The sequence below is a fragment of the Leopardus geoffroyi genome, chromosome X, assembly GCF_018350155.1.
Source record: "Leopardus geoffroyi isolate Oge1 chromosome X, O.geoffroyi_Oge1_pat1.0, whole genome shotgun sequence".
NCBI lineage: Eukaryota > Metazoa > Chordata > Mammalia > Carnivora > Felidae > Leopardus > Leopardus geoffroyi.
The window spans coordinates 124,341,685-124,368,022 of record NC_059343.1 but is presented as its reverse complement, the minus strand read 5'-3'; the positions used below and the strand labels follow the sequence as shown (position 1 = coordinate 124,368,022).

The window sequence follows — 26,338 nt, the reverse complement described above, 5'->3', positions numbered from 1 at the left end:
GTTCTGGAACTAGACAGAAGTAGGGGTTGCACAACGTTGTGAATGTACTAAATGCCACTGAGCTGTATGCCTGAAGATGGCTAATTATGTTATATGAATTCTGCCTCATTTATATATAAAAAAAAAAACATACCTACACTAAAAAAAAATTCTAAAAACCAGAGTGCCCTACCAAAAAACATACAATGCTGAGGGGCCCATCGTCTTCCATTATGGTGACTCGGGTCAGACACAGAGAACCCACACGTGTGTACATGTGTGTGTGTGTAGATGTGTGGTGTGTGTGATACGCACATGCATGGGAAAGAACAGTCAAGCACATACCTCACTGTCTCAACTTACCAGGGCAAACCTATGTCCGAAGCTTATCCACTCCTTTTCTATGAGAGCCTCGAAGCCTTTAATGGTGCGGTAATAACTGTCCAACATCAGCATAGCCAGAGAGGTCAGCTGGGCTGTTCGGTCCCAACCATCGCTGCAATGCACCACCACCGAAGTTTTCCCAGATTCTATCTTATCAGCAATTCTTACTGCCCCAGCAAGAAGCATCTTCAGAAAAGAAGGCACATTAGAGCAGGCTACATTTAATTTCTAGGACAGCATTTAATTTCCAGGACTGTGAAGAATGCTGGAAGTTCAGGTCAATAAACCAAACAATGCAATCAACTGAGGATCACTCGGAAACAGTAACATTGGGGGTGGGGAACACCTTACATGAAGAAAAATGACAGCAGTAAATACAGTCCTTTTTTAAAGGGCCACAAAGGTCTTTAAAAACCTGATCTGAGGCAAGCATTGTCCCTTTTTATGTCACAGAAGCCCTCCAACAAAGACCACCGTCTGGATACTGCCCATGGAAACTGTGACAGCAAAGATGTGCTTATTTCCAGTGTTGAGAAACCACGTGGATGACCAGATTTATGGCAGGTACAGAGAGAAATCTTAACCAGAAAGCGTGTAAAGGACCAGCCCGCTTTACCCTTATATACTCCAGCCAGTGCGTCCCATCCACGTTGGAGAGCCACCGTGCCTCATCGATCGAGGGGTACACGATCTCTTTCAGTTTACGCAGGGACTCTCTCATCACGTGAATGTTGTGGATCTCCAAGAACACGAGCTCCGCATTGGGGTAAGCACTTTCACTTTCGTATCCTCCACCCTTGGCCTGTGAAAAACAAAAGATACATCACTTCATCTGAGTTCCCAGTTCTAGTCTTTCTAGTGCTATCACACGGAGAGCACTAAAGAAGCGACAAGCTCATCTCTTTGTAATCAGCCTCCCAATCCTCGCGGGACTCTCCCCTGGCTGCTGGAACACAGTACCCCAAACTACGGGGCTTAACACAACAGAAATGTCCTCTCACGGTTTGGAGCCCAAATCAAGGTTCTGGCAGGGCTGTGCTCCCTCAGAACCCTCTTGGGGCAGAGTCTTTGCATCTTCCAGGTTCTGGTTGCCCCAGGTGTTCTGGTTTATAGACAATCACTCGAATCTCTGCCTCATCGTCCCATGGCATTCCCCTTGGGTCTGTCTCTCCTCTTCTACTAAGGACCCCCACTCAGACTGGATTAGGACCCACCTGTGAATGAGGCCACATTCACAGGTACCAGGAGTTAGGGCCTCAGCATATTTTTTTATGGAGACACGATTCAACCCATAACAATCGTCCATCACCCATCATCAGTTTCTAAGCCATTAACAACTGGATCCTACTCTAGGTAAGTTAGATTTTTAAGGGTTCTCTTAGTGCTATCTGTCTGAACAGAGGAAGGTTGTACTATCGCAACATTTCCGTATAATCAAACTATTTGTAAATCTCAAAACAGGGAAGTTTACGCCACTGAAAGGAGAATGCAAATGAAAGAAAAGTGGGGGATATGGCTGGCTCTTTGGTAATCTCCTAACAAAATCTGGCCTATAGTTAGCTTATATTCAACATTCAAAATCCATCCATGATGGGAGTGTCGAGATATTGAAACCTTAATATATTGCCGGTGGGAATTAAAACCGTGCAGTCTCTGTGGGAAAAAGTTTGGTGGCTCCTCAAATTTAAACACAGAATTACCACGTAACCCAGCGGTTCCACTCCCAACAAAAACCTGTACATGAAACACCGCAGCGGCGCTATTCACCATAGCCAAAAACTGGAAGCAAGCCAAATGTGCATCAGTGGATGAATGGATCAACAAAAGGTGGTCTCTGCATACCGTGGAACATCACACAGCGACACAGAGGAATGAAGTACCTTAAAAACATTACACTGACTGAAAGAATCCGGGCCCCAAAGACCACATATTGTAGGATTCCATTTATATGAAAGGTCCAAAACAAGGAAATCTATACAGACAGGAAGTCAATACGCAGTTGACAGGGGCTGGGGGGAGGGGAGAATGGGCAGCAGCTGCCAGTGGGCACGGGGTTTCTATTCGGGTCTATGAAAGCATTCTGGGGTTAGACAGTGGGGACTGTCGCACAAAACTGTGACTATTATCAGAAGTCATTGAATTGTGAACTCTGGAATGGTTAAAATAGCCTGAGTAACAGTATAGGAACTTTATCTCCGAAACACATCATAAGTGCATCTGTGAACCCAAAGACCACCATCTGAGCAGGTATTACGCCTGGCCTGGAGCGAAATGCTGGGGTGACAATTATGAACAAGCAGAGACCCTGGTCCTCCAGGCACTCAAAATCCGGCAGGGTACGCAGGTGAGGAGAGGGCACATGCAGCACAGGGGGGCAAGTCCTTTGCTGCAGGAGAGCACAGGGTACACTGGGCATGCATGGCCAGGCCCGGGAGGCTCCCAGGGGGACAGAAGAAAACACAAGTCAGGAAAGCTTTGCCGTGTGGAGGAAGGTCAAGAATACACAGGGCAGAGGGGCTATGGTGTGTGGATGCCCAGAGATGGGGGAGGACACGGCTTCCCGAGATGCAGGCAAGTTCAGCTGAGAGGACCCCACGGCAGTGGTGAGAGCAGTGTGAGACGCGGCCCAGGGCCGGATGGCGTTGGCAAGGGGAGGGCCAGACTGCACACAAGTGTGGGGAGGGTACCACCAGACTTGCACTGTGGAGTCCACACTGAGTGCGCTGGGTGGAAGGGCCTGGAGGAGGCTGGGACCCCCACAGGTAGACCAGCTCAGAGATGGGCACTCATGTGGCTGAGAGAATCCTGGTGCAAGCAGCAGGGCAGAGAGATGCACCCGACTGGAGATATTTAGGGGGCAACAGAAGTAAGTAGGACATGAGGAGGCCGGGACACCGATGGCTCCAGGCTGGGTGACCCAAGAGTTGGTGGAACCATTTCCTGAGATACAGACTATTACAGAACAGATCAAGCATTCAGCTGTGCGTGTAGTGAGCGTAAGATGCCTGGGAGAAATGTAAGTAGAAGAGTCTGTGGGCAGCAGGTCTGGAGCTCAGAAGACAGGTCTGAGCTGTGGCCAGCAATTCAAAGTCACGGGCATTTGCAGGATACTGGAGGACAGGGGACTGGCATGTTTAAGGACATGCATCCAAGGACAGCGTGTAAGTGAAGACAGAAGCATAGGCCAGAAGCCTGAAGAAGGCCAACATTTAAGGCACATAAAACAAAAGGGATGGAGAAGAGCAGCCAGAGACCAGAGGAAAAAGAAAAAGAGAACAAGTACTGAACTATGTCAAAAGGTTGAGAAGGCAAGGAAAATAAGAGCTGGAAAATATGCACTGGATTTCGTGATGAGGAAGTACTGGGTGAGCAGAGAGACGGGATGAGCTAGTCTCACGGCGTGAGGGGCAAGTGAGCGATGGGGCAGCAAGAAAACCCCTCCGAGAGGTCCATGTGTAAAGGGCAAGAAGATGGCAGTGCCAGCTGGAAGGGGACAGTGACAGTGGTTGGAGAGAGAGCTTATCTGTGTAGATGGGAAAGGCTTCATGGCAAGGAGGGCAGAGAGGAAGGCACCCCTCCACCATTACAGGAGGCTTCCATGGTTGGCAGTGCAAGGTAGTTTCTGGATATGGTGGCAGGAGGGGAGAGTGGTCCTGAGGGTTGGTTTGTCCTCTGTGCAGAAGGGCAAGGTTAGGGGGCGCCTGGGTGGCTCAGTCAGTTAAGCGTCCGACTTCGGCTCAGGTCATGATCTCGCAGTTCATGTGTTCGAGCCCTGGGTCGAACTGTCTGTGCGGACAGCTCAGAGCCTGGAGCCTCCTTTCAGAGTCTGCGTCTCCCTCTCTCTCTGCCCCTCCCCCGCTCACCCTCTGTCTCTCTCAAAAATAAATAAAAATGTTAAAAAATTAAAAAAAAAAAAAAAAAGAAGAAGGGCAAGGTTAGCTGCCGAGGATGAATGGGGTGGGGCAGGGTCATATATTAGAAAAGAGTCAAAAAGGGGCTGAAGTGGTCTCTGGAGAGCCTAGGGGATCGGGAGGAGGGACTTCCAAGCACCACCGAGGGCCTCAGAGGCTGGAGAATTCCAGCATGAATCTGGAGTGGTTCCAACCTGCACATTGTGAGCCTCTGTTCTCATGGCACATTCGGCAGTCTGGGGTGCCGGCAGGACAAAGACAGGAGAACTGAACTGGGCCGGGTGGGGTGCCAAAGGGCTAGTGGGCCAAAGGTGTTGGCCGGAGGACAGTAGGCAGGACAGCCTAAGGAGGCCAGGGCTGAGAGGGAGCCAGGAGGCTCTAGGGACAGGCTGTGGAACAACCTGGCACAAGAGGCTGAGGTCTGAGAAGACAGGCTGCATCTAAAAACTCAGAAGGCAAGTCGTTCCAGGGAAGACAGGACTGCAGGTGGCTGGCTGAAAGCCCAGACATGGACATGGGAGCAGGTGCTAAGTAGGAGATAAAGTTTGCAAGCGGCAAATGTGACTGGCAGGAAAAGAATTTCATATATTTGGATGCCAGCTATACTTCAGGTTATTCCACAGAATTATAGGAGACGCTTTCGCTTCAAGGAAACACTTTGGAACACCCACTATGGACAAAGCAGTCTGGAGCACAGCCCTGCCTCCATGACATAATCATCTTTTCTTAAAAAAATAACCTAAGCATCCAATGAAAACACTGCCGATTAAGGTAGTAACAGCATAGAATGGAGGTTAAAGGTGCAGGCTTCGGCAGTAGGGGAAATGGGCTTGTAATCCCAGCTCTGCCACCCAGATGGTTGCAGGGTCCTCCTCATCTCTCTGCACCCCAACTTTCCCACCTGTGAAACCTTCAAAGCACCGCTATGCAAATTAAATGCCAATTAAATGAAGTAAAACCAGTTACAGTAATGCTAATCCACGAAAGGCTTAGTGCCTCCCGCCCCACAAGATTCTCAAGCACTACGAGGTGATGACCTCACCGAGCACTTTCCATGTTCGTAGCCCTGCGCCAGGCGGAGGTACTGGACCCAGTCCCCGCCTGACAGAGCCCAGAGGCCCGGGGAGGCCACTCTGTGAGGTGGTGTGCTGGGCTCAAGCTTATCCAGCACTTCAGCACGGAGGAAGCACGTGCTAAGGAGGAGAAACAGAGAAGCTTTTTAAAGGCAATTTGTTGCCCAGAAACCGATTACTAAAGACACAAATAAGACAAATGAAAATCAGGAAATGGGCTTATGGAAGAAAACGGACGCAGAGAACAGGCATCTGGAGGTCTTGACATGGAAAGGGAGGGAGGCTAAGAAGGGGTCCCATCTGTACCCCAGAACGAACAGGGGGAGGGGTTTCAGAGCATTCTGGAAGACCAGACTTTGCTGGCCAGACCTCCCTGTATAGGGCAAAGCAGGGTTCTGGGGAGAAGCCAGAGATGTTGGGACACTGTTACCCACCGGCCCCAAGGCCAAGCTGACAGCAGCGGCGGCAGCGTCATCCCCAGCCCTCACGAGAAAGAGAAACACAAACACCCCTGGGGAGCAGCCAGCTGAAGGATGGACTCAAGTTTCTCTGATTTCAGACCAGCTGGCCCACACTTGGTGATGGCCTAGCAGGCCGTCAGCCCAACCGTCTGCCCATCCTCCTCAGCAGGGAGGGCTCCTGCGTGACAGACCGGAAGCCTCCTAGAGGGCAGGCAACTGCCAAAGGCCAAAGGCATGAAGTGGCAGGACAAGGTCCCCACACCCTGAGACTGCAGAGTCCACACATCTCTCTCCAGGTGTGGGCTGTGTATTTGCATCCCCCAAATCCATGCACTGAAGCCCTAATCCTCAAAATGATGGTGTGAGAAGGTGTGGCCTTTGGGAGGGGATCGGGTGGTGAGAGGGGAGCCCTCATGAAGGCATCAGTGCTCTCTTCAGAGACAGAAAAGAGAGTGCCTCTTTCTGCTCTCGGCAGTGTGAAGACACAGCGAAAAGGTGGCTATCTACAAGTCAGGCAGATACTGAGTCTGCTATTACCGTGAGCTTGGACTTCCCAGAATCTAGGGCTGTGAGAGAAGAAATGTCTGTTCTTCATAGGCCACCCAGCCTACGATATTTTGTTGGAGCACTCTAAGCTAAGACTCCTCTCACTCCCAGTTCTCCTGCTAGACACTCCTCCTCTCCTGGCATCTAGGACGGGCCGCTCCCTCCCTCCTTGGGGTCTCCTCCCACCACTTGAAACACCCCTTCCTCCCTTAATCCGTCTCCTGTCCTCCACAGATGGCTCGCACAACCTGGACTCCTTTGGTGGCCTCACCCCTGCCCGCCCCCAGCCTGTAACCACCACCTAGCATGCTACTGGGCCCCAACCCTAACGTTCAACCTGACCTTTCACTGTGCTCCACAGCATTCTCTTCCCCACACAGGCTCCGCAAATGCAACAGTTAAAACTAAATTCCTTCCCCCCATTTTCACTCTCTCAAGAAACAATCAGACTTCAAAACCCTTTGGTGACATCACAGTGGTTCCACAATGGAGTCTGGACTTTTGAAATTAACGTACAACGTGACCTGTCATCAGATCCCCTACATGGCAACTATCCACTGAGAGATGAACCCAACCTGATCCACCCGACCCCTCGTTCCAGCCATGGAGCAGCTATTGTGTCCTAGCTGGGTTCTGGGGGTCCTCACAACAGTCCCTTCCCTGCCACCATGGACCCAACAGCCCAGCTGCTAGCTATGCACTGAGTGAGGAAGTGCTACCATGCTCAGAGCCACAAAATGTGCCAGGTGCCACAGCGCAGGGGGAGCTCCGCTCATCTGGAAAGACCTCCCCGAGGAAGTGACACTTGAGGTGTCATCTCAAGGATGGGGGAGTGCTTAGCTGTGGGGGCGAAGGCTCTGAGGGGACACCGGGACCCACTATGGGAACTGAAAGCAGCAGCACACAGGGGGGATGTGGCCCTGGGAGCCGTGGAGATAGCAAGGAAGGGCCGGGCTGGGGGAGGGCTTTCAAGGCCCCGTTCAGGAAGTAGATGTCGCTGCCTCCACGCGCTGAGACTGTGCGAGACACTGAGAGCCAGACACTGAGAAGATCACTCTGGCCATGATATGGACACCACACTGCAGGGAACCCCTACACAACACTCGCAAACCACATCTCGCAGCATATCAAGGAGATTGGACACCATGACCGAGGGGGATTGACTCCAGGAACGTAAGGGGGTTGTACGAGTTTCCTAGGGCTGCACCAACAAGGTACCACAAAGTAGGGGGCACAAAACAACACACACTTATTCCCTCACACTTCCGGAGGCTAGAGGTCCGAGATCAACGTGTGTGGCAGGCTTGCTTCCCTCCGGAGGCTCTGAGGGACACTGTTGCACACCTTGCTCCGGGCTTTTGGTGGCAATGCTTGGTGCCACTCGGCATGCAGCTGCGGTGCTCCCATCTCTGTTCGGTCATCACATGGCCACCTTCCCTGTCTGTGTCTGTCTCTATGTGGCCTTCTTACAAGGATGCCAGTCAGTGGATTTAGGCTCCCCCCTCCTCCAGTATGACCTCATCTTCACTAATTGCATATACAAAGACCTTATTTCCAAATAAGGTCACATTTGGAGGTTCCAAATGAACATGAACTTTTGGGTGACACTATTCAACCCACTACAATGGTCAATATACAAAAGCCAGTCGGCATAATACACCAGAGTACTAAAATGAAGGAAAAAAAAAAGAAAAACACTATCATCTCGATACAGGAAAGGCCTTTGAAAATCCAATACCTTTCGTGATAAAACCACTCAAACAACTAACAACAGAAAGGAAGTTCCTTAACCCAGTTAAGGGCATGTTGAAAAACCCACAGCTGATATACCCAATGGTGAAAGACTGAAAGCTTTCCCCCTAAGATTAGGAACAAGACAAGGCTGACTACGTGCACCCCTTCTATCCAACATGGTACTAGATAGAGGTTCTTGCCGGGAAATTAGGCACGAAGAAGAAATAAAAGGCATCCAGATCGGAAAGGAAGAAGTAAAGCATCTCTGCTTGCAGGTGACATGATATTACATGCAGAAGAGTTAACCAGGACCTAGACAGATAAATGTCCTTGCTCACTTCTGAGACACCACACCACTACAGTTAAAATCGTCGTAGACATGCGGTTTGCTGTCCTGCTTCCATGTCTTCCAAGTGACATCACACACAGCGGGCCACCCTTGCTCTCTTGGATGTTTAGAAGAGTGCCTCTGTGAGTACAGAGTTTCTCGGCCTTCTCGTTGTGCTGGGATAGTGCTGCGACATCACAGACAGGTGGAAAGATGGACGGGGTTAATGACACACCAGTTAAGGGAGCATGGGGAGCTAATTATGAATGACCCCCTGTGGGAGGCTGAAAAACACTCCCTCCCACCCCCGAATATCTACATCAAATCCTGGGTGATTATGAATGTGACCTCTTTTAGAAAAAGGGTCTTTGACTCATAAAGTCAAGGATCTTGAGATGAAGAGACCATCTGGATTATCTTGGGTGAACCCTAAAAGACATCAAAGGTACCCTCAGAAGAGAGAGGGGGGAAGACACAGACACGTGGATGAGAAGCCCCTGTAGAGAGCCGAGGGAGAGATGCATGCACTGTGGCTACACACACAGAGCAACCTCCAGGGGCTGGAAGGGGCAAGGAACAGAGTCTCCCCTGAAGCTCTTAAGAGGGATCACAGCCCCGACAGATTGCAGACTTCTGTCCTCTTGGACTGTGAGAGAAGAAACTTGTGTTGTTGTAAGCCACCCAGTTGTTTGTGCTAATTTGCACAGGGCCGCGGGCAACTCCTCTCCTGCCCATCTCCTTCCCCAGCCCGTTCCTCTGCCAGTCTTGTCCATATCCATAACTGGCACCACCAGTCATCCACCCCCCCCCGCCCCCGGCCACACAACTGGGGTGGCAAGCTCATGGACATCACGTACTGTGGCCGCTACACACATCGTTCTCGGTTTTCATGCTTACACACCCTATGCCACTCACTACGTCTCCCATCTTGCAGAAGACGCGCCTGGGGCTTACAGCGAGGTCAGAAACCTGGCCAGGGTGCAAGGGCACCAAGGGCAGAGCCTGGAGGAAAAGCCAAGCAGAATGGATTGGGAAGCCAAGGGTTCTCATGGCCCCACCTCTCAGGCCAATTTGGACACACTGAAGCCATTACCTGGGGGATGGCTGAGCAAAGATGTCAACCAGGCAAGTGGATGGAAATGCTGTCACGACTTCAAGAGGGATCAGGGTGAGATGGAAATCCGGGTGTCAAATTCAACATACAGAGGGTGTCTGGAGTCACGGCATCGGAGAAAATGGCCCCGGGGAGATGGTGAAAAGTAGAAAAGAGGAGCCCGTATGGAGTTCAGGAAGCACCACCATTTGGAGGTTGGGAACGGGGGGAGGGGCTAGTGAAGGAGACTGAGCAGGCCAGGCTGGAGAGAGATCCGAGGGCTGAGATGTCACGAAGGCCAAGCGGACAGAGCATTTTACTCTGAGGTCAGGAATGGGGATGGCTAACACGAACCCAAATGCTCTCTCTGGGACAGGCCCTGTCCCAGGCCGTTTAGAGGACCTCCTTCACGTTGACTCCAGGAAGTAGGCGTACCACCAGTCTCATTTTAGAGACGAGGCAATTGTGGTCTAGAGGGATGAAGTCGCTGCCAGGGTCATGAAGCAAATAACCGTGCTCCTTTGACCCTCCCTCAGAGCATGCTTTACGTTCTCCATGCCACACTGGATGCCACTTGGCACACTACGTGATTGCTTGCTCAGCGTCTCTCCCCAGTGCCTAGCAAGCCCTGACACACAGCAGGCACCCAAGGACTGAGGGAAAATGCCATGTCCGATGCCCTGTTTGACCTACAAAGGAGAAGGTAATGGCTTTTCTCAAGAGTGAGCAGAGGAGGCATGAGGTAGGGGTTTTGGAGATCATGATCAATGACAGAATAATCACCGTAGCAAGAACCGGCACAGACTGCCAAGAGAAAGACACTCCCAAGCACTGCTGAGGGGACACAGGCTGGGCATGGGGTTGGTGACCACACCCTCAGACCTCTTTCTTTGTGCCAGTCTCATGAGCGACGTGCTCTGCAACACTGTTAGATAGGGACCCGCGCCCATCTCTTCTTACCTACCACCAAAGCCACTCAAATGCCTCCTACTCCGTGAAGCCTTGTCCAACTTCACAAGCAGGGCTAGCCAGGCCCTCTCCTGGCCCCCCTGCATGTTGAGCTGACACCTCCTATGATACAGCACCTCGCCTGGTCCACCTTCGTATTCCCCAGCACCTGGCCCTAGTAGGTGCTCATTACACGTCTGTTACCCAAGCGTCATTTCACAAGTAAGCATGAGACGGTAAGGCTGTCGCCACCTTCCGGATCCCTGAAAGCACTTACAGAGAGGGCCAAGTCCTCTGACTGCCAGATGCACGCCTGCAGTAACACACTGTCGGAAAGTCATTCTTGGGCAACAGAAATGATGCGGTTGAGAGCCTTCCCTACTTGGAGGCCAGGTGCTGGAGGCGTGGTCTCATAGCTGTGCCTGGGTATGAAGGATCCTGCCCCCTTTGGCTGGTGGGGATCAAATGGCAGCTGTGTGCAGATGCCACTGCCGCATATGATTTACGGAAACTTTGTGTATTTGCCCGGTTGTACACAGGTGACCGTGTTCTAACAGAGACCACATATGTCACACGTTAAAGGGACTTCCAACGGCCTCACCATCATTTCACTAAAACTTGATTCTTTAGGTGGTAATTCGCTTTCTGGGTCTTTGCTGACCTAGTGGAGCAGACAGGATTGTGGAGAAGCCATGGATTGTGGAGAAGCCACGAAAGAGACCCCACATGTAGGCCCACAGGCCACATAGCAGGGACGAACAGCAATGGGCTGCTCCGATGGAGCCCACCTTCAGGTGGGGAGGAACTCAGCAGTCTAACTGAACCGCAAAACAATCTATGGCCACTGCATTAAGAAAAGATCCGCCGTTTCTGTAACTTTGTTGAGAGTGTACCTTGTTGGTATCAGCGACGCTGTTTTGTCGGGCATCGAAGATGATAAGTTTGTGAGACTGTGCATTAGCATCCATTATTGTTTGCAAGTATTTTTCATCTTCTTTGCAGCGTTTATCATTGGGACCCACAAGTGGCTGGCTGCAACGGGTAATCGTTGCCTGACTTTCTGGATGAATCCATGATAACACCTGGTGTTTATAAGCAACAAACATTAGTACAGTTCCCCTGATCACCCTGATTCCCCTGTCCCCTGATCACCATGCCTTAAAAATAAGTTCTCTCTTCAAGCACAGCTTCTTCTGCGTACTTTTCTCAAACATGATGGGTAAAACCAAGCACAGCATGATAGTGGCCATGGAACTCACTGTTTTTGAGTCAGGTTGGAAGGAGTCTGACTCGATAAGCTCCAAAAATCCCCATCCACCACTAAAATTGTATTCTACGAAAAACAAACTAAGTCAAACTATAACTAATGTCAAGCCCCACTCCTATTTGAATGATTAGTTTTATTTTGTCTCCTAATTTAAAAACATCTTTGTATCTTAACCATCACGTATGTGGCAGGATGAGGGCAAAGTGAAGATGGTCCCTTACAGGATCTGAATCTATGCCCCCAAACCTCCCATTTTCCTTAAGTAGCCAAGAGACTCGAGATTATACCCGACCACAAATGCTAAGTTCAAAAACGTTCACTCCCTCCTTGATTATGGTGAGAGGGTCACGGGTGTATAGATATGTTTGATCTCATCAAGCTGTACATGTGCAGGTTTTTGTGTATCAATTATACCTCGATAAAACTGCTTAAAACAATTCACCCCCTGCTGGCTCCTATGTCTGCTTTTGTAATCATGTCCCTGTCGTGCAGCTATAGTATTCCACTTAGCATCTAAGAAAGCGTATTTGCTCTAAGAGGACTCATGGAAACCAGAGATGCACATACTGTCAATGCAAGAGCACACTTTCTTGCCACTCCTTCCTCATTTGCAGCTGCCTTTTGAGGTTTTTCAGCTGAGTTTTCCACTTTCTATTTTGTTCACTAGAGTTTTTCTGTCTTGTTCTTTCCATGTTAGATCTCATACAGTGTGTGTTTGTGCCTGAGTGATGATGTTTATCACTTACGGGGACTCTGCCTTTTGCTCGAAAGGCCGCCACTTTTGAAAGGTCATCATCTTTTACACTAGTTGGCACCACAATGACAGCAGGATAGGTGTCGCAGAGCTCATAGCTACTGTTCACTTTGGATATTTTCCAGCTTTCATTTGGCAAGCCCTGCAGCACGTTAGAGAAGGTGGGGGAGGGGGGGAGCAAACTTTTATACTTTCATAAAGTACTAGATATGAACCACATCCATTTCTTATTTTCCCCTAAAATCCATTTATAATTTGTTGTTCATTGCTACTTAAAAGTTTAAATATATATTTATCTAACATAATCCACTTCTTACCCATGTTTAAAAATGTAATGAAACAGAAGAATTTCTAAACATATTTTAAAATGGAAATTATATACTAGAATCGAATCCCATATATATTTCTTGTTGGGTTTTATTTTTCTTAAAAGTCTATTTATGTATTTTGAGAGAGAGAGAGACAGCATGAGCAGGGGAGGAGAAAAGAGAGAGGGAGAGAGAGAATCCCCAATGTGGGGCTCAAACTCACGAAACCGTGAGATCATGACTGAGCTGAAACCAGGGGTTGAACACTCAACCAAGTGAACCACCCAGGTGCCCCTCTTGTTGTGTTTTCTATATAGAATGAGGATGGTGTTGCCTTTGAAAAACCCATGAAAGTTGTTTAGGAAACAACATGTACATGAACATGTACAGAAACTTTTTACAAACGTCTATAAAATAAGTAATATAAACCACCATACCAAATATACAGTGGGGGCAAAGATTAAATGTCATGCAAACAGTCTCTTATAAGAACATCTTGAAACTGACAATGCACTGAAAACTACATAGGTATAGGAACACCACAGCATACTGATGTAGTCAGGCCACACACATCATCTAATTTAAGCCATTGGTTTGATCCTTACTCATCAACTCATCACCAGAGTATCTAATAAAACCCACCCCAGCCAATTTGCTTTGTTTTTTTTTTTTTTTTTTTAATTTTTTTTTTCAATGTTTATTTATTTTGGGGACAGAGAGAGACAGAGCATGAACGGGGGAGGGGCAGAGAGAGAGGGAGACACAGAATCGGAAACAGGCTCCAGGCTCTGGGCCATCAGCCCAGAGCCTGACGCGGGGCTCGAACTCCCGGACCGCGAGATCGTGACCTGGCTGAAGTCGGACGCTTAACCGACTGCGCCACCCAGGCGCCCCAGCAGCCAATTTGCTTTGTAAACCCCTGTGCTTGTACTCCACTTGGCCTCTGGAAAAAGGACGAAGAGCAGCGTAACGAAAGGTGTGGCATCGGGAGAATGAAGAGCCTACAGGCTAAGGGAGTCACATGCACAACCTGTTTCAAATGGTTTCTTCTCCGCTACATTCCTAACCTCTGAGAAAAGGAAAAAAAAAGCTCCACCCACTATTTTCGGTTCGATAAGCATCATACTTTACCTGTCTCTTATATTCAGATACAGGATCATAAACTTTCCATCCGTTTATCGGAAATTTTTCTTTGTAGTTGAATGCAAAGAGAGTCTGGATACAAAAAATACAAAATATACATGTTGATATTTCTCTGCTATATCATATACCCAATACTAAAGCTCTTCATTCAGCTCATAGCTGAATAGATTAAGATTTCTACTTTAACCTATAAATTTTGAAGCAACAAGTTGGCAGTTTTCTTAATTGTTACACAGAACTGACAAATTTTAAATATCCTGGTATTAGTTACAAACAGAGAGAAATGAGATGAAAGAAACCTCTGAAAAAAAGGAAAAATTAAACATGACTTTGGGACACCCACCCCCCAAATGCATGCAAAAATGGTTTATTTGGGTATACTTACCTGCCCATTGGAAAGAGGAAATGCGTGTTTGTTGAGGTTCTCAAATATCCCAAGTTTACTCTGTTCTTCCTGTTTATAAGCAAGTCGCAAGTTCCTCATATCCTATTAAACAATTAGCAAAACTCATTTATTCAACATTTATTGAGTATCTATGAGGCAGCCACAATGCTATAATGAGATTAATCATGTTAGATATTGCTTCTACTAACAAAAGCCAATGAACAGAAACACTCCCCACAAGATAAAAGCAACTCTGGAAACTGGAATAAACGGGGACATGTTGGGGAAATAACTCATCCAGAATGGAACCAAGAAGGTGGCTTGTGCCTGGAAGATGTGCGACCGGGTCCCGTGCACTTACTGCTAAAGCTGTGCCCCAGAATCATCAGCTTTTAGCTGCCCAAAGAGTCGATTACAGATTTTGCACCATCCATACACCAGAAATGCACCAGAGGTTTCTCTCTGTACTCATAGCAAGGACTCTGTATCACATAAAGACTATGTCCCTCGGTGCACTCCTTACAGAAATTATAATGCTGTTTCTCAACATCACAGTTTCTTAAATGCCCCACCATGCAAGCTGCTGGCCACGGGCCCGAATGCAAGCCCACAGGAGCACTCCTAGTGATGTGGCTCCGACCTTTCCCCAAGACTGCTTTGAACAGGATCCCCTGACCTTCTTAGACCTATGCCATTGATTAAACACAAAAATCTCGGTCTTCTTTAACATTACATGTAATTCGAAGATAAATATGACCACAAAGAAATTACGAGCAAGAGAAATTTGGGAAGTGATGAGGTTATTGTCGCAATGTTACTTGTAACAGAGAAGAAGGGAAAGAACTAAAATGTCCCTCAACAGGGTCTGGCTAAATAACCTATAGTACTGCTAAGGGAATACTGAAGAGATGTTAAAAACCAGAAGCAGGGGCGCCTGGGTGGCTTGGTCGGTTAAGCGTCCGACTTCAGCCAGGTCACGATCTCACGGTCCGTGAGTTCGAGCCCCGCGTCGGGCTCTGTGCTGACAGCTCAGAGCCTGGAGCCTGTTACAGATTCTGTGTCTCCCTCTCTCTCTGACCCTCCCCTGTTCATGCTCTGTCCCTCTCTGTCTCAAAAATAAATAAAATGTTAAAAAAAATTAAAAAAAAACAAAACAAAACCAAACCAGAAGCAGTTCTTTCTGTACTGATGTTGAGGGCTTCCAAGATATATTGTTAAGGGGGAAAAGAAAGGGACAGAACGGTCCATGTAATATTCTACCATTTACATTTGTAAAGACCATACATACATGCTTGTGCACCCAGGATGTGCAGGGAAGTTGGAAACAGCGGGTGCCTGCACGAGTGGAACAAGGTGGCTGGGGGTTGGGTGGACAGAGACTTACTCTTTCCTACACGCACCTTTGGTACCTTTTGAATTGTGTACCACTTGTTAAAAAAGAAACAAACCCTACATCTTGCAATGCTCCCCGGCATGAGCTGAGAGGGCTGGGAGCGTGGCCCTAGTAATACTAGGCTGGAAAACATTTTAAAGCAGCTATTAGCAAATGCTCACCACAGCCATGAAAACATCTTCTTTAAACAGCCACAAGGCACCTGCCTAAACAATGTAACTTCCTGGTGCGCCCTCCCTCCAAGCTCCTCCCGCTACAGACGTGGTAGCTCATTGAGCTCTCTTGCTATTTAGGATTGCTGAGAGAGAAAAGCATTCTCAGCAAAGGAAAGAACAAGTGCGAAGACTCCAAAGTGGGGGGGTGGGCAAGGTGGACGTGAGCAGCTAAAGGAACCGGGATGGCAAGAAGCAGGGTAGGGTGGTTGGAGAGGACACTGCAGATGGCAGTCATCCAGCTCAGACACGCGGGCTTTGGGTAAATTTTCCCTCTAGCCTAAGGATGATGGCAAACTACTGGGGAGTTCTAAGAAGGGAAATGTCATGTCCCCAAAATGCAGGATCAAATCATCGCTCTGCTTTAAGTTGCACAACTGTTTCACACATCTCCGCATGTGGAACCCCGGCCTGTTCTAGAAGGGCAAATGCAATTTGGCACAGGACAGCACGGCCATGTAGTGTCCATAGGGAGTCTAGTGTGCCAGCAGATTCATGATCTGCAAGAGTAAAGGATTCTTTGAAAAAGTGGGTTCAACTGCACTCTGGGGCCAACCGGAGGGAGCTATCTTCAGAGACGTGATCGCAGCAAACAGATGGGCAGGAATGCAAACCCCGACTGTTGGAAGGGACCTTGGCGATGCTGCACAGGCTCTTTCCCAGTACTTTAGGTAGGGGCGTTAATAACGTGTGCCCCATGAGGTAAAGTATTAGGGAATAAAATATACCAGTTAAAGTGTTTCTTAAATGACCAGTCATCGTTAAAGTAATCACACACATTTCTACTTAACCCAATGGAGAAAGGGTAGGAAACCAAACATAAGCACGGCTCAGGTGTAAGTGCTGACACTGTGTGTTTAATCACAGAATTTATGGAATACTGCTGTTCCTTCAGGAAATCTTTGACCATCCTCTGTTTTGAAGGGTAGTGTTAAAACAACAAACTGAAAAAACAGTATTGATCTCTGCTTTTCACTTGGTTTCTCTGAAATGTAACAAATAACACCAGCGGTTACAGGACCGCATTTATCAGAACACTTCAACAGAAAAGAAGAGGTTTACTTAGACTGCTTACATAGTGAGCATGAGTATCGGTAAGAATTAGCCGATACAAGTTGTGAAGAGGCCCCTGTCCAGAAAACACTGCAGTTACTAACAGTAGCAGTTAGTCTCACTGCCCAAAGACCGTGAAGAATGCATCAGAAAAAGCTCCAAGCTGACCGCCCCCTCTGTTTCAGCTGTGTTTGTACAATACCTTGCACACGATCTCTATACCACAGGAATTGTCCCCGTGGCTCTGTGCTCCGATCTTCTCAACTCTGCTGATCACACCAAGGGGAACATCAAGAACAAAATTCGGGTCCTGGGTTGACAAATTAAAAGGAAGACCTATCACTGTTGGTCAGCAGCGCTTTCATACTTGAAGTATTCGCTGGGTTAAAACACACGTTTGTTTATGTCACATTTCCTCTTTGTCCCAACTACAAAACCAAAGTCTGATTTATAACCTGCTTTATGAAGTAGATGTTCAAGAGTATAACTCAACGCCTCCCACCAGGTGTAAGTGCTACTTTATTTTTTTGGGTTTTTTTACTTGTTTAATGTTTATTTATTTTTGAGAGACAGAGAGAGACAGAGCCTGAGCGGGGGGAGGGCAGACAGAGGGACACACAGAATCCAAAGCGGGCTCCAGACTCTGAGCTGTCAGCACAGGGCCCGATGCAGGATTTGAACCCACAAACCATGAGATCATGACCTGAGCTGAAGTGGGATGCTTAACCGACTGAGCCACCCAGGCGCCCCTGTGACTGCTACTTTAATAGCATTTTTTCCCAGATGCACAATCTGTTTGCAAACGTGCACATGTTAAAACTTATCCTCCGGTCCTCTCAGGGTGATGGGATTTCAGGTTTCAGGGTTCTTTGTACTTTCTTCGTTATTGTTTACTTTGTTTTGAAGTGTCTTTAAAAATAAAATACCCCTTGGGGCGCCTGGGTGGCGCAGTCGGTTAAGCGTCCGACTTCAGCCAGGTCACGATCTCACGGTCCGTGAGTTCGAGCCCCGCGTGGGGCTCTGGGCTGATGGCTCAGAGCCTGGAGCCTGTTTCTGATTCTGTGTCTCCCTCTCTCTCTGCCCCTCCCCCGTTCATGCTCTGTCTCTCTCTGTCCCAAAAATAAATAAAAACGTTGAAAAAAAAAATTAAAAAAAATAAAATAAAATAACCCTTTAAAAACTTACCCTCTCGACACTTTTGAAGTACATCTTAAAGTCCGTCACTGTTAGGGTTCCAGTCACTGCTCCCACAAATGGACAAATGTACATGACGTCTTTCACTGAAAGAAAAAACCCAAAGTAGCAACTTCTGCCATAGAATTGGGCTTCAATAAATCTTGAGCTTCCACGTATATATATTTGTGATGCCAGTTTTCTAGGAATTTTACATTTTTATTACATTAAATAACAACATAGCTAGTCTTCGTAAGAAAATTTCATTTTAGGGGTGCCTGGGTGGCTTAGTCGGTTGAGCGTCCGACTTCGACTCAGGTCATGATCTCGCGGTCTGTGAGTTCGAGCCCCGCGTCGGGCTCTGTGCTGACAGCTCAGAGCCTGGAACCTGTTTCGGATTCTGTGTCTCTGTCTCTCTGACCCTCCCCTGTTCATGCTCTGTCTCTCTCTGTCTCAAAAATAAATAAACATTAAAAAAAAAAGAAAGAAAGAAAATTTCATTTTGTAAAACAAAATTCTGATTTGTTTCTTAGAGAGGCACTTAAGTAAAGGGCCTCAAAATAAGTTACATTTTGTCATTGTTCTCCAGGTAGTTAACATTTTCCCTGAGTGATAAATTCATCATATTCAAAAACACATTAATTAAACTCTGAAGACCCTGGGCTGCTGTTTCATAAATTACTACTACTGAGAGCTAATGCACCTGCAAAGGAAACTGTTTTACAGATGACAAAAACTAGAACCGCATCAGTGGACTGGAAAATGGCTTCTTTGCCTCAAATTCCTTATCAGCTTCCATGTCGAGTTTTCTTATTGTTGATCCCAACATATTTAGCATCACTCTCAACAACATACTGGATTCCTGCGGGTTTTCGGAAGGTCACACCCGTCCCAAAGGTACCACATTCTCACCATCTTCTCTAAGTGCCACTCCACAGGAATAACAGGGGCGTACACGGCTACATAGGAGTTTCAGTGGGACATTTAAAGGCACTAAAGTTGTCATCCAGCCAGATTCTCAAAACACTTCCATTAGACTTTTCCACAGCTCAGTATCTAACGAGCAGCGCCTGTTGTTGGGCTTAGAGGGCAAAGCGGGCAGAGTCGCTGCTTACAAACAGCCAAGCCCTAGGAGAGGCACTACACAAAAAAAATCACCATTATACTATAGCCTCACAAATGCTATCATAACCCTGTGGACACAGTAAGAGCTCGGAAAAGGATCCACTCAGATCAGTAGGGAAGGAGGGGGGCGAGGAGGGATGGGGCAAAGGGAGGGAGGAAGAAGAGAGCACAGAGTTGTTGGACGTTAGCGGGGCTGGGTCAAAGCACGCAGCAAGGATGATAGCACATGAGGCCAGAGAAGACTTATTCATGAAGGTTCATAGCAGCTTTATCCGTAACAGCCGCCAAGTAGAAACAGCCCAAATATCTACCAATAGATGACTGGATAAGCAAACTGTCATGTAGCCACACAATAGGACACTGTTTGGCAGTAAAGAGGAATGAGTGTTGACCCTTGCCACAATGTGGAAGAACATCAAACTAATTATGCTGAGTGGAAGAAACTCGACAAAAGAAGAAAATACTCAATGATTACATTTCTATAAAACCGTAAAAAATACAGTCTACAGTGCTTGGGATGGGGGAGACGGAGTGGGAGGCAGGGATTATAAAGGGCCCGAGGAAACTTCTGGGGGTGATGGATATGTTCATTATCTTGACTGTGATGATGGTTTCCCAGGTGTATAATGTGTCAAAACTCTTCATGTTGTATATTTGAAATCTGTGTACTTTCCTGTCTAGAGAAGGAGAGGCATGATGTAATTAGCTCTGCATTTTAGTCACATCATTACAAAAGCAGTGTGGAGGCAGGACTACAGGAACTCCCAGAGAAGGAACAGAGAGGCCAGAAGTTCCAGAAGCTAAAGACAAGAGTTTCAAAACCATGGGTGGGATGGGATAAGCAGGGTCTGGAGCCACAGACCAGGATACTCAGCAGCAGTCTTGTTTGGAGGTCCTGGTAGGAGAGCCCAGCTACTCCGACGTTCTTGACACAAGACGATTATACTCTGAGACTGAGCACAGTCTCTGGGAGGGCGCCATGAGGAAAGAAGGCAACACTCTGCCTGGCAACTAGACTATCCAACCCACCCCGGCCATCATGAGGTGACCAGGTCGTGACCAGCCGCCCTCCCTTGCACCCAGGGCACGGTGCACTGGCTGCCGAAATGCCTGGCGCTGCTCACGCCGCCGCCGTTACAACGCGGGGTGGCAACACACGCTCTTTTCCTTGTGATCAAACTGTACTTTCTGGAATCTCATAAGCCACTGAAATTGCTCTGCCAACTTCTCAAAACTTTATTAAAATAGGATATGGATCTTCTGTCAACATATTTTCCTTACAGTGAAGGACTGCAACAAACCATTACTTTACAGTCGGCGTCTAATCAGCCTTCGGTTCACACTCAGTTGGAACTTAGAGTGGTCCTATATAGTCTTCTCTCTCTTCAGGTCATGAAGACATTAATAAGAATGAATAGACCTAGTTCCTTCGTCCTCTAATTAAATTGGTTTGGCTGATCTCCAGCGTATACATCACCTGTGCTCACAAGTGCCATTTCATTTTATGGCTCCCTATAAGCAAAGTGTACTCATTATACTTACCAGTGGCCTTGATTGATTCTCCTGGAAAAAGTGGCGCTTCTTCCATCTGTGCCAGTTTATTTCCATCTCTTAGAGCCTGGCAAAAAACCAAACAGGAGTAAATCTCACTTTCCTGCTGTATACCCAGAAGAATTGCGGCGTTCTGTGCTCTTGCTACGTGGCTACAGAAGCGTGCAAAATGGACGCCCCCTCCCCTTACAAGACAATCTCAAAGCTCAGCATCACAGGACACCATGCTGCATATTCTAGCAAATTGTTACACATATTTAATTCACAGTTAGAAAGCATTAATACAGAAATGGCTTGACATGACAGATAGATACTGTAATCACTACACAGACAGCTATCATAAGGTGCCTCCAGAATTTGGACATAAGATCAGAAAAAGGTTACCTTCTGAGCATGAAACTAACACAAATGAAGTCAACATTAGATGTAGGTGCTTAGCTAGCTGTAGACATTCCCCACCCAGTCTGTGAGCACTATCTAGTGTGAGAAACTCTGAAGTCTGATCTTTAACCAGGGAGGGGGTCTCATGGCAGTAACATTAAGGAAAGCCCTGGGCTTCTGTGCTGCAGCTCAGCTACCTGTGTGTGCGCACAAAGCGTGGGGGTGGAGGGTGGCGAGTGGGCTTGTCAGTGTGCGTCCCATCCAGGCTGTGAGCGCGTGCTCCCATCTGGCAGACAAGAGGATGCCCATCACTACTGTGGAACAGGGTGTGTCCATCAGCCTTTTCTGGAACCAATGCCCTCTGCGTGGATTCCACACTCACCAAGCAAATTGCTAATGACTTATTAGGCTTCCTGGCTACAACGATGCTGGGAAAATGCTGTCTTGGATGGCTGCGGAGATACACGCCCATATTCCCAAATGTCCAGATTGGCCCTGCTGCCCAACTAGCCTGTTTCTTGTGAGTGTGCTCGGATGGTGCTGGATGGCTCAGGGGAACTGAGAAAATGGTGTTCGAACTACAAAGCTATGGACAGGAGCCTGAGGGGCCTATCCCAAGTTACTGCCACCCCATGAGATGCTGCCAAGGAAACTGGTTACTTTCTCCTTAGCATCTCTGACACAATGTGTCACGAATAAGAATAAGGTGTTCAAAACCTCAGCAATTCCCAAGCCGTGTTTCATAGAGCATTAAATTCCCAGGAGATGTAGTCTTTTTTGTTTTCTTCGAAGTTTAGGTAATACTGGGTTAAAGAAAAGCTAAACTGTGTTTCTTTTAATTTCTTATTTTAGTGAGACAAGTCTTTAGCATGTTAATGCACACCGAATCAGCAAGAGGGCACTAGAGTATGCGGCATTTCCAGTACCTATTTGATCAGGGGCTGCTTTCGTGAAAAAATGTTAACATCGGGAGGCCACTAGTGTTCAATGGAAAACAGGTCAGACAATACTAAATTTTCAGCATAATTTTGTGAAGTAAAATTTTTAAAATGAATATCTTTTATAATTCTAAATTATTCAAAATTCAAAACAACCATGATTTGCATAGTTACAAGAATATTTCAATATGTTTTATTAATGGGACTTAAAGGTCAATTTAAAAACCCTATACATCGTAGTTTTAGCATTGTTTTATAAAACAAAGAAAGGAACAAAGGCAAAACATAAAAAGCAGATTCAATGCTAACTGTTGATCAGGGTATGTCTGTCCTATACGGAGGGCACAAAATGACATGGTCCATCCTCCTTATTAAGACACACAGTTAAAATACAAATTGAGGGTCGCTGTTACCTCCAAACAATTTTATTCAGTTCAATTTTTTAGTCTGGATTGGTTTTTAAAACAGTGTCAGCCAAAACTTTTAGGGACATAGAGAACTGTTAAAGGTTAAATGGAGAATTGTTAATGGAATCATTTTTATACTCACACCCAATTTGGAAACATCTTTAATGCAATAAAGCATTAGCCAATATTTATACTTTTAAATGTCCAGTTTTAGAAATGTTAACAGCATCACCAGTCTTAACAGAAGACTTAATTTGAAAGTCTGCTTTCTCTTGTCTGAACCAGTGACTAATTTTATGACAGTTACAAAGTGAGAAAACTAGTTCAATAAATATCTAAGTTTAAAGTTACTTCAAATATTACACTATTAAAGCTTATTTTAAAGGCTAAATATTATCAACTATAAACCTAAATTCCTTAACTTATATTTAAAAATAAGTGAGGATAGGTTATTTTGAAATATATGTACTAAAGCAAGATGTTCTAATCAACTGAACCTGGAATGAGGGGGGGGGGGTTGGTCCGGGGTGTGGGGAGATGTGATTCACATTAAGCTTTATAACGAGCCATATCAAATATCTTAAAGTCCTCAACCCAGGACCAGCTACTAAAATGTTGCAGATGGGACACACCGGTGACTGGGATCATTTTGAGAATGTACTAGGCTCTCAAGATAGAGGCCACGTCTCCTCTCTTCTACAGTCATGATAGATTCAGCTTGAAATACCTGTGTTATTTCCGTGAGGCATGAATGGGCTGGTGAGACAGAGTGAGACAGACCTCTCACTCACAGGAATTAAATCTGGGGCATGCTTTATAATGATGGAAAAGCACCTATGAGAACAAAACAAATGATCCCACTGCTTCTGATTTTCCCATAAAAGGTTTATTTTGTACAGGAAACACATTTACCTTCAGCATAGGAATTCAAGAGAAGAATAGTTTTTAAAGCCTCATTATTTTGTGAGTACAGATTCCCTTTACAAAGCTGGTGTTAGGAAATGGGACTCACACTTGTGCTATATTAAGCTTTGACTGCAACTACAAAGTTGCACAAGACATGATTTGACCCTTGATTTATCCAACCCATGTGCAGTATAATCAGAGAATGGAATATTGCGGACAAAATTTGATCTCACGCACACACCCGGGCCTCTTGGTGTCTTTGCTCCAAGTGTTGCCCAGCTGAAGGATTTCCTGTTCCAGTGACCCTGAAAGCGCAGCGGAAGGCCCACCAGCTCCCTGAGTTCGTCCCCGAGGACCCTGCCCCCGAATGGCCCGGCTCCTCTACCACCTTCCTCATCGTGAGTCTAGGCTGCTGGGTGGGCAGTGTCTGCAAGTGGCTGCACACCAAAAGCAGTGGTTTCCAAATCAGGCACTTCAGGGTGCTTCCAAGGTCACCAAAGAAGGGCGGGCTGGGCAAAGGCACAGCTGAGCGGGGGGTGGGGGGGGGTGGGGGGGGTGGGAGTGGCTGGCCATGCTTCCCTGGAGCTGCTCTTCTAGCACTTTCATGTATCGAGATGCGACATAAACTCTGGAGAAAGCTGCGCTGCTTTCAAAGCCTCCAGAGAGTCTAAAGGCACTGAGCAAAGAGTAAGCACTCAAGAATACTTGATGCATGATTTCTTCTTCTGATTAATAAATACAAACTATATGGACTCGCTCCACAAATACTTGTAAGATGCCAGGTATCATGTTGGGCATGGACGTTGCAAATTTGAATAAAGCAACGTCTACATCCTCAAGGAGTGCCCTGAGCATATGCATCTGTCCCCTCTCAATCTTTGTAGAGGCATTTCTGAACCCTGTCGTGACTGCTCACTACCTCATGGCTAATCCTACCTGGGAAGACCAAGAAGCACAAATGAACAAATTTCTGGTTGACAAAATGTTGGATAAACCAATTTTTGCAAATAATGTCATAATGGAATCTACCAAACTCGGACAGGAGGGCACTGCTATAGTGGTAAAAGCATCTGCTTATCATCTAGAAATCTAGTATGAAATGGCTTCTAAGTACACGATCTGTAGCTACGAACAGATGAACACGTAGAACTTGCCACCTGATCAGCTTCAGCTTCAGAAGGGTAGCCATTGTGTTCTTCCTGAATCTCCTGCACAGCACCAGGTGCATGGACAAGAAAAGGCAAAGAGGAGAAAGAGAAACACGTACAAACAGACAGGTGAAAGGACAGAAGTTCTTTTTTAAAGAGACAGTAAGCATGTAAAAGTCGACACACCTTTCACGGCTTTGCAAATCACATTTTCCCCCTTGGAGTTAAGGAAATAGCATCCTCAGCCTAAAATGCAGTATCTATTCTGTGTTTGTGTTGGGGTAGAAAAATGAAAAGCAAACAAACATCATGGATTTCAAAGAAGGCACTGTCTTTTTAAAATCAAGCAATACTACAGCATATGCCAAAGAAACAAAATAAGAGACACATAATATGCTTGGAGAAAATAAAGCATACCATTGTAACCAAATAAAGGAAAAACCAAGCCAAAATACAGAGGCTGTTCGTAGACATATATTTTAAACACAGTAAGTATTCATGTACACTAAAGAACTACTGTTCAGGGCTCAACTGCACTAGTATTAACGAGCTTTCCACACGCATGCACATGCACATGGCACATGCTGGAGACATACATACACACGGGATCTGTTAATTACCGCTAAATAAATACTGTGCTTTATGAATCATACCACCTTAAATATTTCTAGTTACAGTATCAATGTGCTTCCAAGAGACAGCTAAAAGGTCACATAGCTTTATTTCAGTGTTTTCCAATCCCTTTAAAGGTATACTGTGCTTAATTTAATTTCTCCATAGAAGCAATTTGTTTTGGAAACTTTAAAGGTTGGACTGCTGGTTCAGCAGGTAGTAGAAAGCCTATAAATGCCGAAGACGACAAGACTATAACCCCTTTTAAAAGTTTTATCAACTCTCTGAGGCTGAAAATATTAACATGGTACTTTTTTCTTCATGAAACTTGGGCTCCCGTGACTGCATTTCTTTAAAAGGCAATGAGTGAGGAAGTAGCTAAGCTTTAAAAGAGTTACTGTTTCTCACCTTTCATTTTTGTCCATACACTAAAATAGCTACTTAATACATTTATCATCAGACTGAATTTAGTACACAGTTGTTACTGCTACCCTTCAAAGCAGGGTAATTTTTAAAATGCAATGTTTTTTGAAACTTCCATCTTTTTAAATGCAAAGAAAAAGGAATCATTCTTTGATAGAAATTTTTTGAAAACAGAAAAAACGAATGACTGAATAACCAAAAACCACACAGTAGTTCAAAGTCCATGCAAACGGAAAGCCAAAGACGAATATTTAACAATGTGAATCAGTGAAAGAAAATGATTCCCACGAGCAAAGGAAAACATGATGAAAAACAAGATTAAACAAAGATACACCAACTAGGATAACAAGAATTTGACTTAACCTGCTTGTGTTTGTACGGCTTCATTGGCTTCTCTTAAGATTAACATTTTTAAACTCAAGTCATTAAAGTATTCTGTTAAAATCCACGTTATTTTCACTGAATGGAAATAGGTTAGTTTTCAACATCTGATACTCAGTTTCAAACACATGCACATTACCAATCTTTGTCTTGCTTTATGAATATTCTGAAATAAAGGGAAGGAAAGTCATGAGGAAAATATAAGCTGTAATCCAGTCCCCGTAACAGCTACATATGTATTTTAAGAACTACTCATTGGCACTGGTTCCCCTAAATTTATTCTGGAGACGAGCACTTGCCTTCCTTCGATTCAGCATATGC

General features: G+C 46.2%; 1 protein-coding gene across 9 annotated transcripts in view; it reads right to left on the bottom strand.

Moving 5' to 3' along the window:
• Positions 1-26,338, bottom strand: part of MTMR1 (myotubularin related protein 1) — a 65,399-nt gene that overhangs the window by 22,109 nt on the left and 16,952 nt on the right. For 3 of the 9 annotated variants that reach the window (XM_045472173.1, XM_045472175.1, XM_045472172.1), the window contains 9 exons: positions 20,813-20,888; positions 18,158-18,252; positions 17,175-17,282; positions 14,315-14,416; positions 13,918-14,001; positions 12,471-12,620; positions 11,351-11,539; positions 980-1,165; positions 343-549 (listed from right to left, as the gene is read on the bottom strand). In XM_045472173.1, the coding sequence (XP_045328129.1) occupies positions 343-549; positions 980-1,165; positions 11,351-11,539; positions 12,471-12,620; positions 13,918-14,001; positions 14,315-14,416; positions 17,175-17,282; positions 18,158-18,252; positions 20,813-20,888 (1,197 nt within the window). Of the gene's footprint in view, positions 1-342; positions 550-979; positions 1,166-11,350; positions 11,540-12,470; positions 12,621-13,917; positions 14,002-14,314; positions 14,417-17,174; positions 17,283-18,157; positions 18,253-20,812; positions 20,889-22,128; positions 22,306-24,607; positions 24,662-26,156; positions 26,184-26,338 lie in introns of those variants that run through there. The other 6 variants (XM_045472167.1, XM_045472169.1, XM_045472168.1 and 3 more) reach the window with 4 other exon arrangements.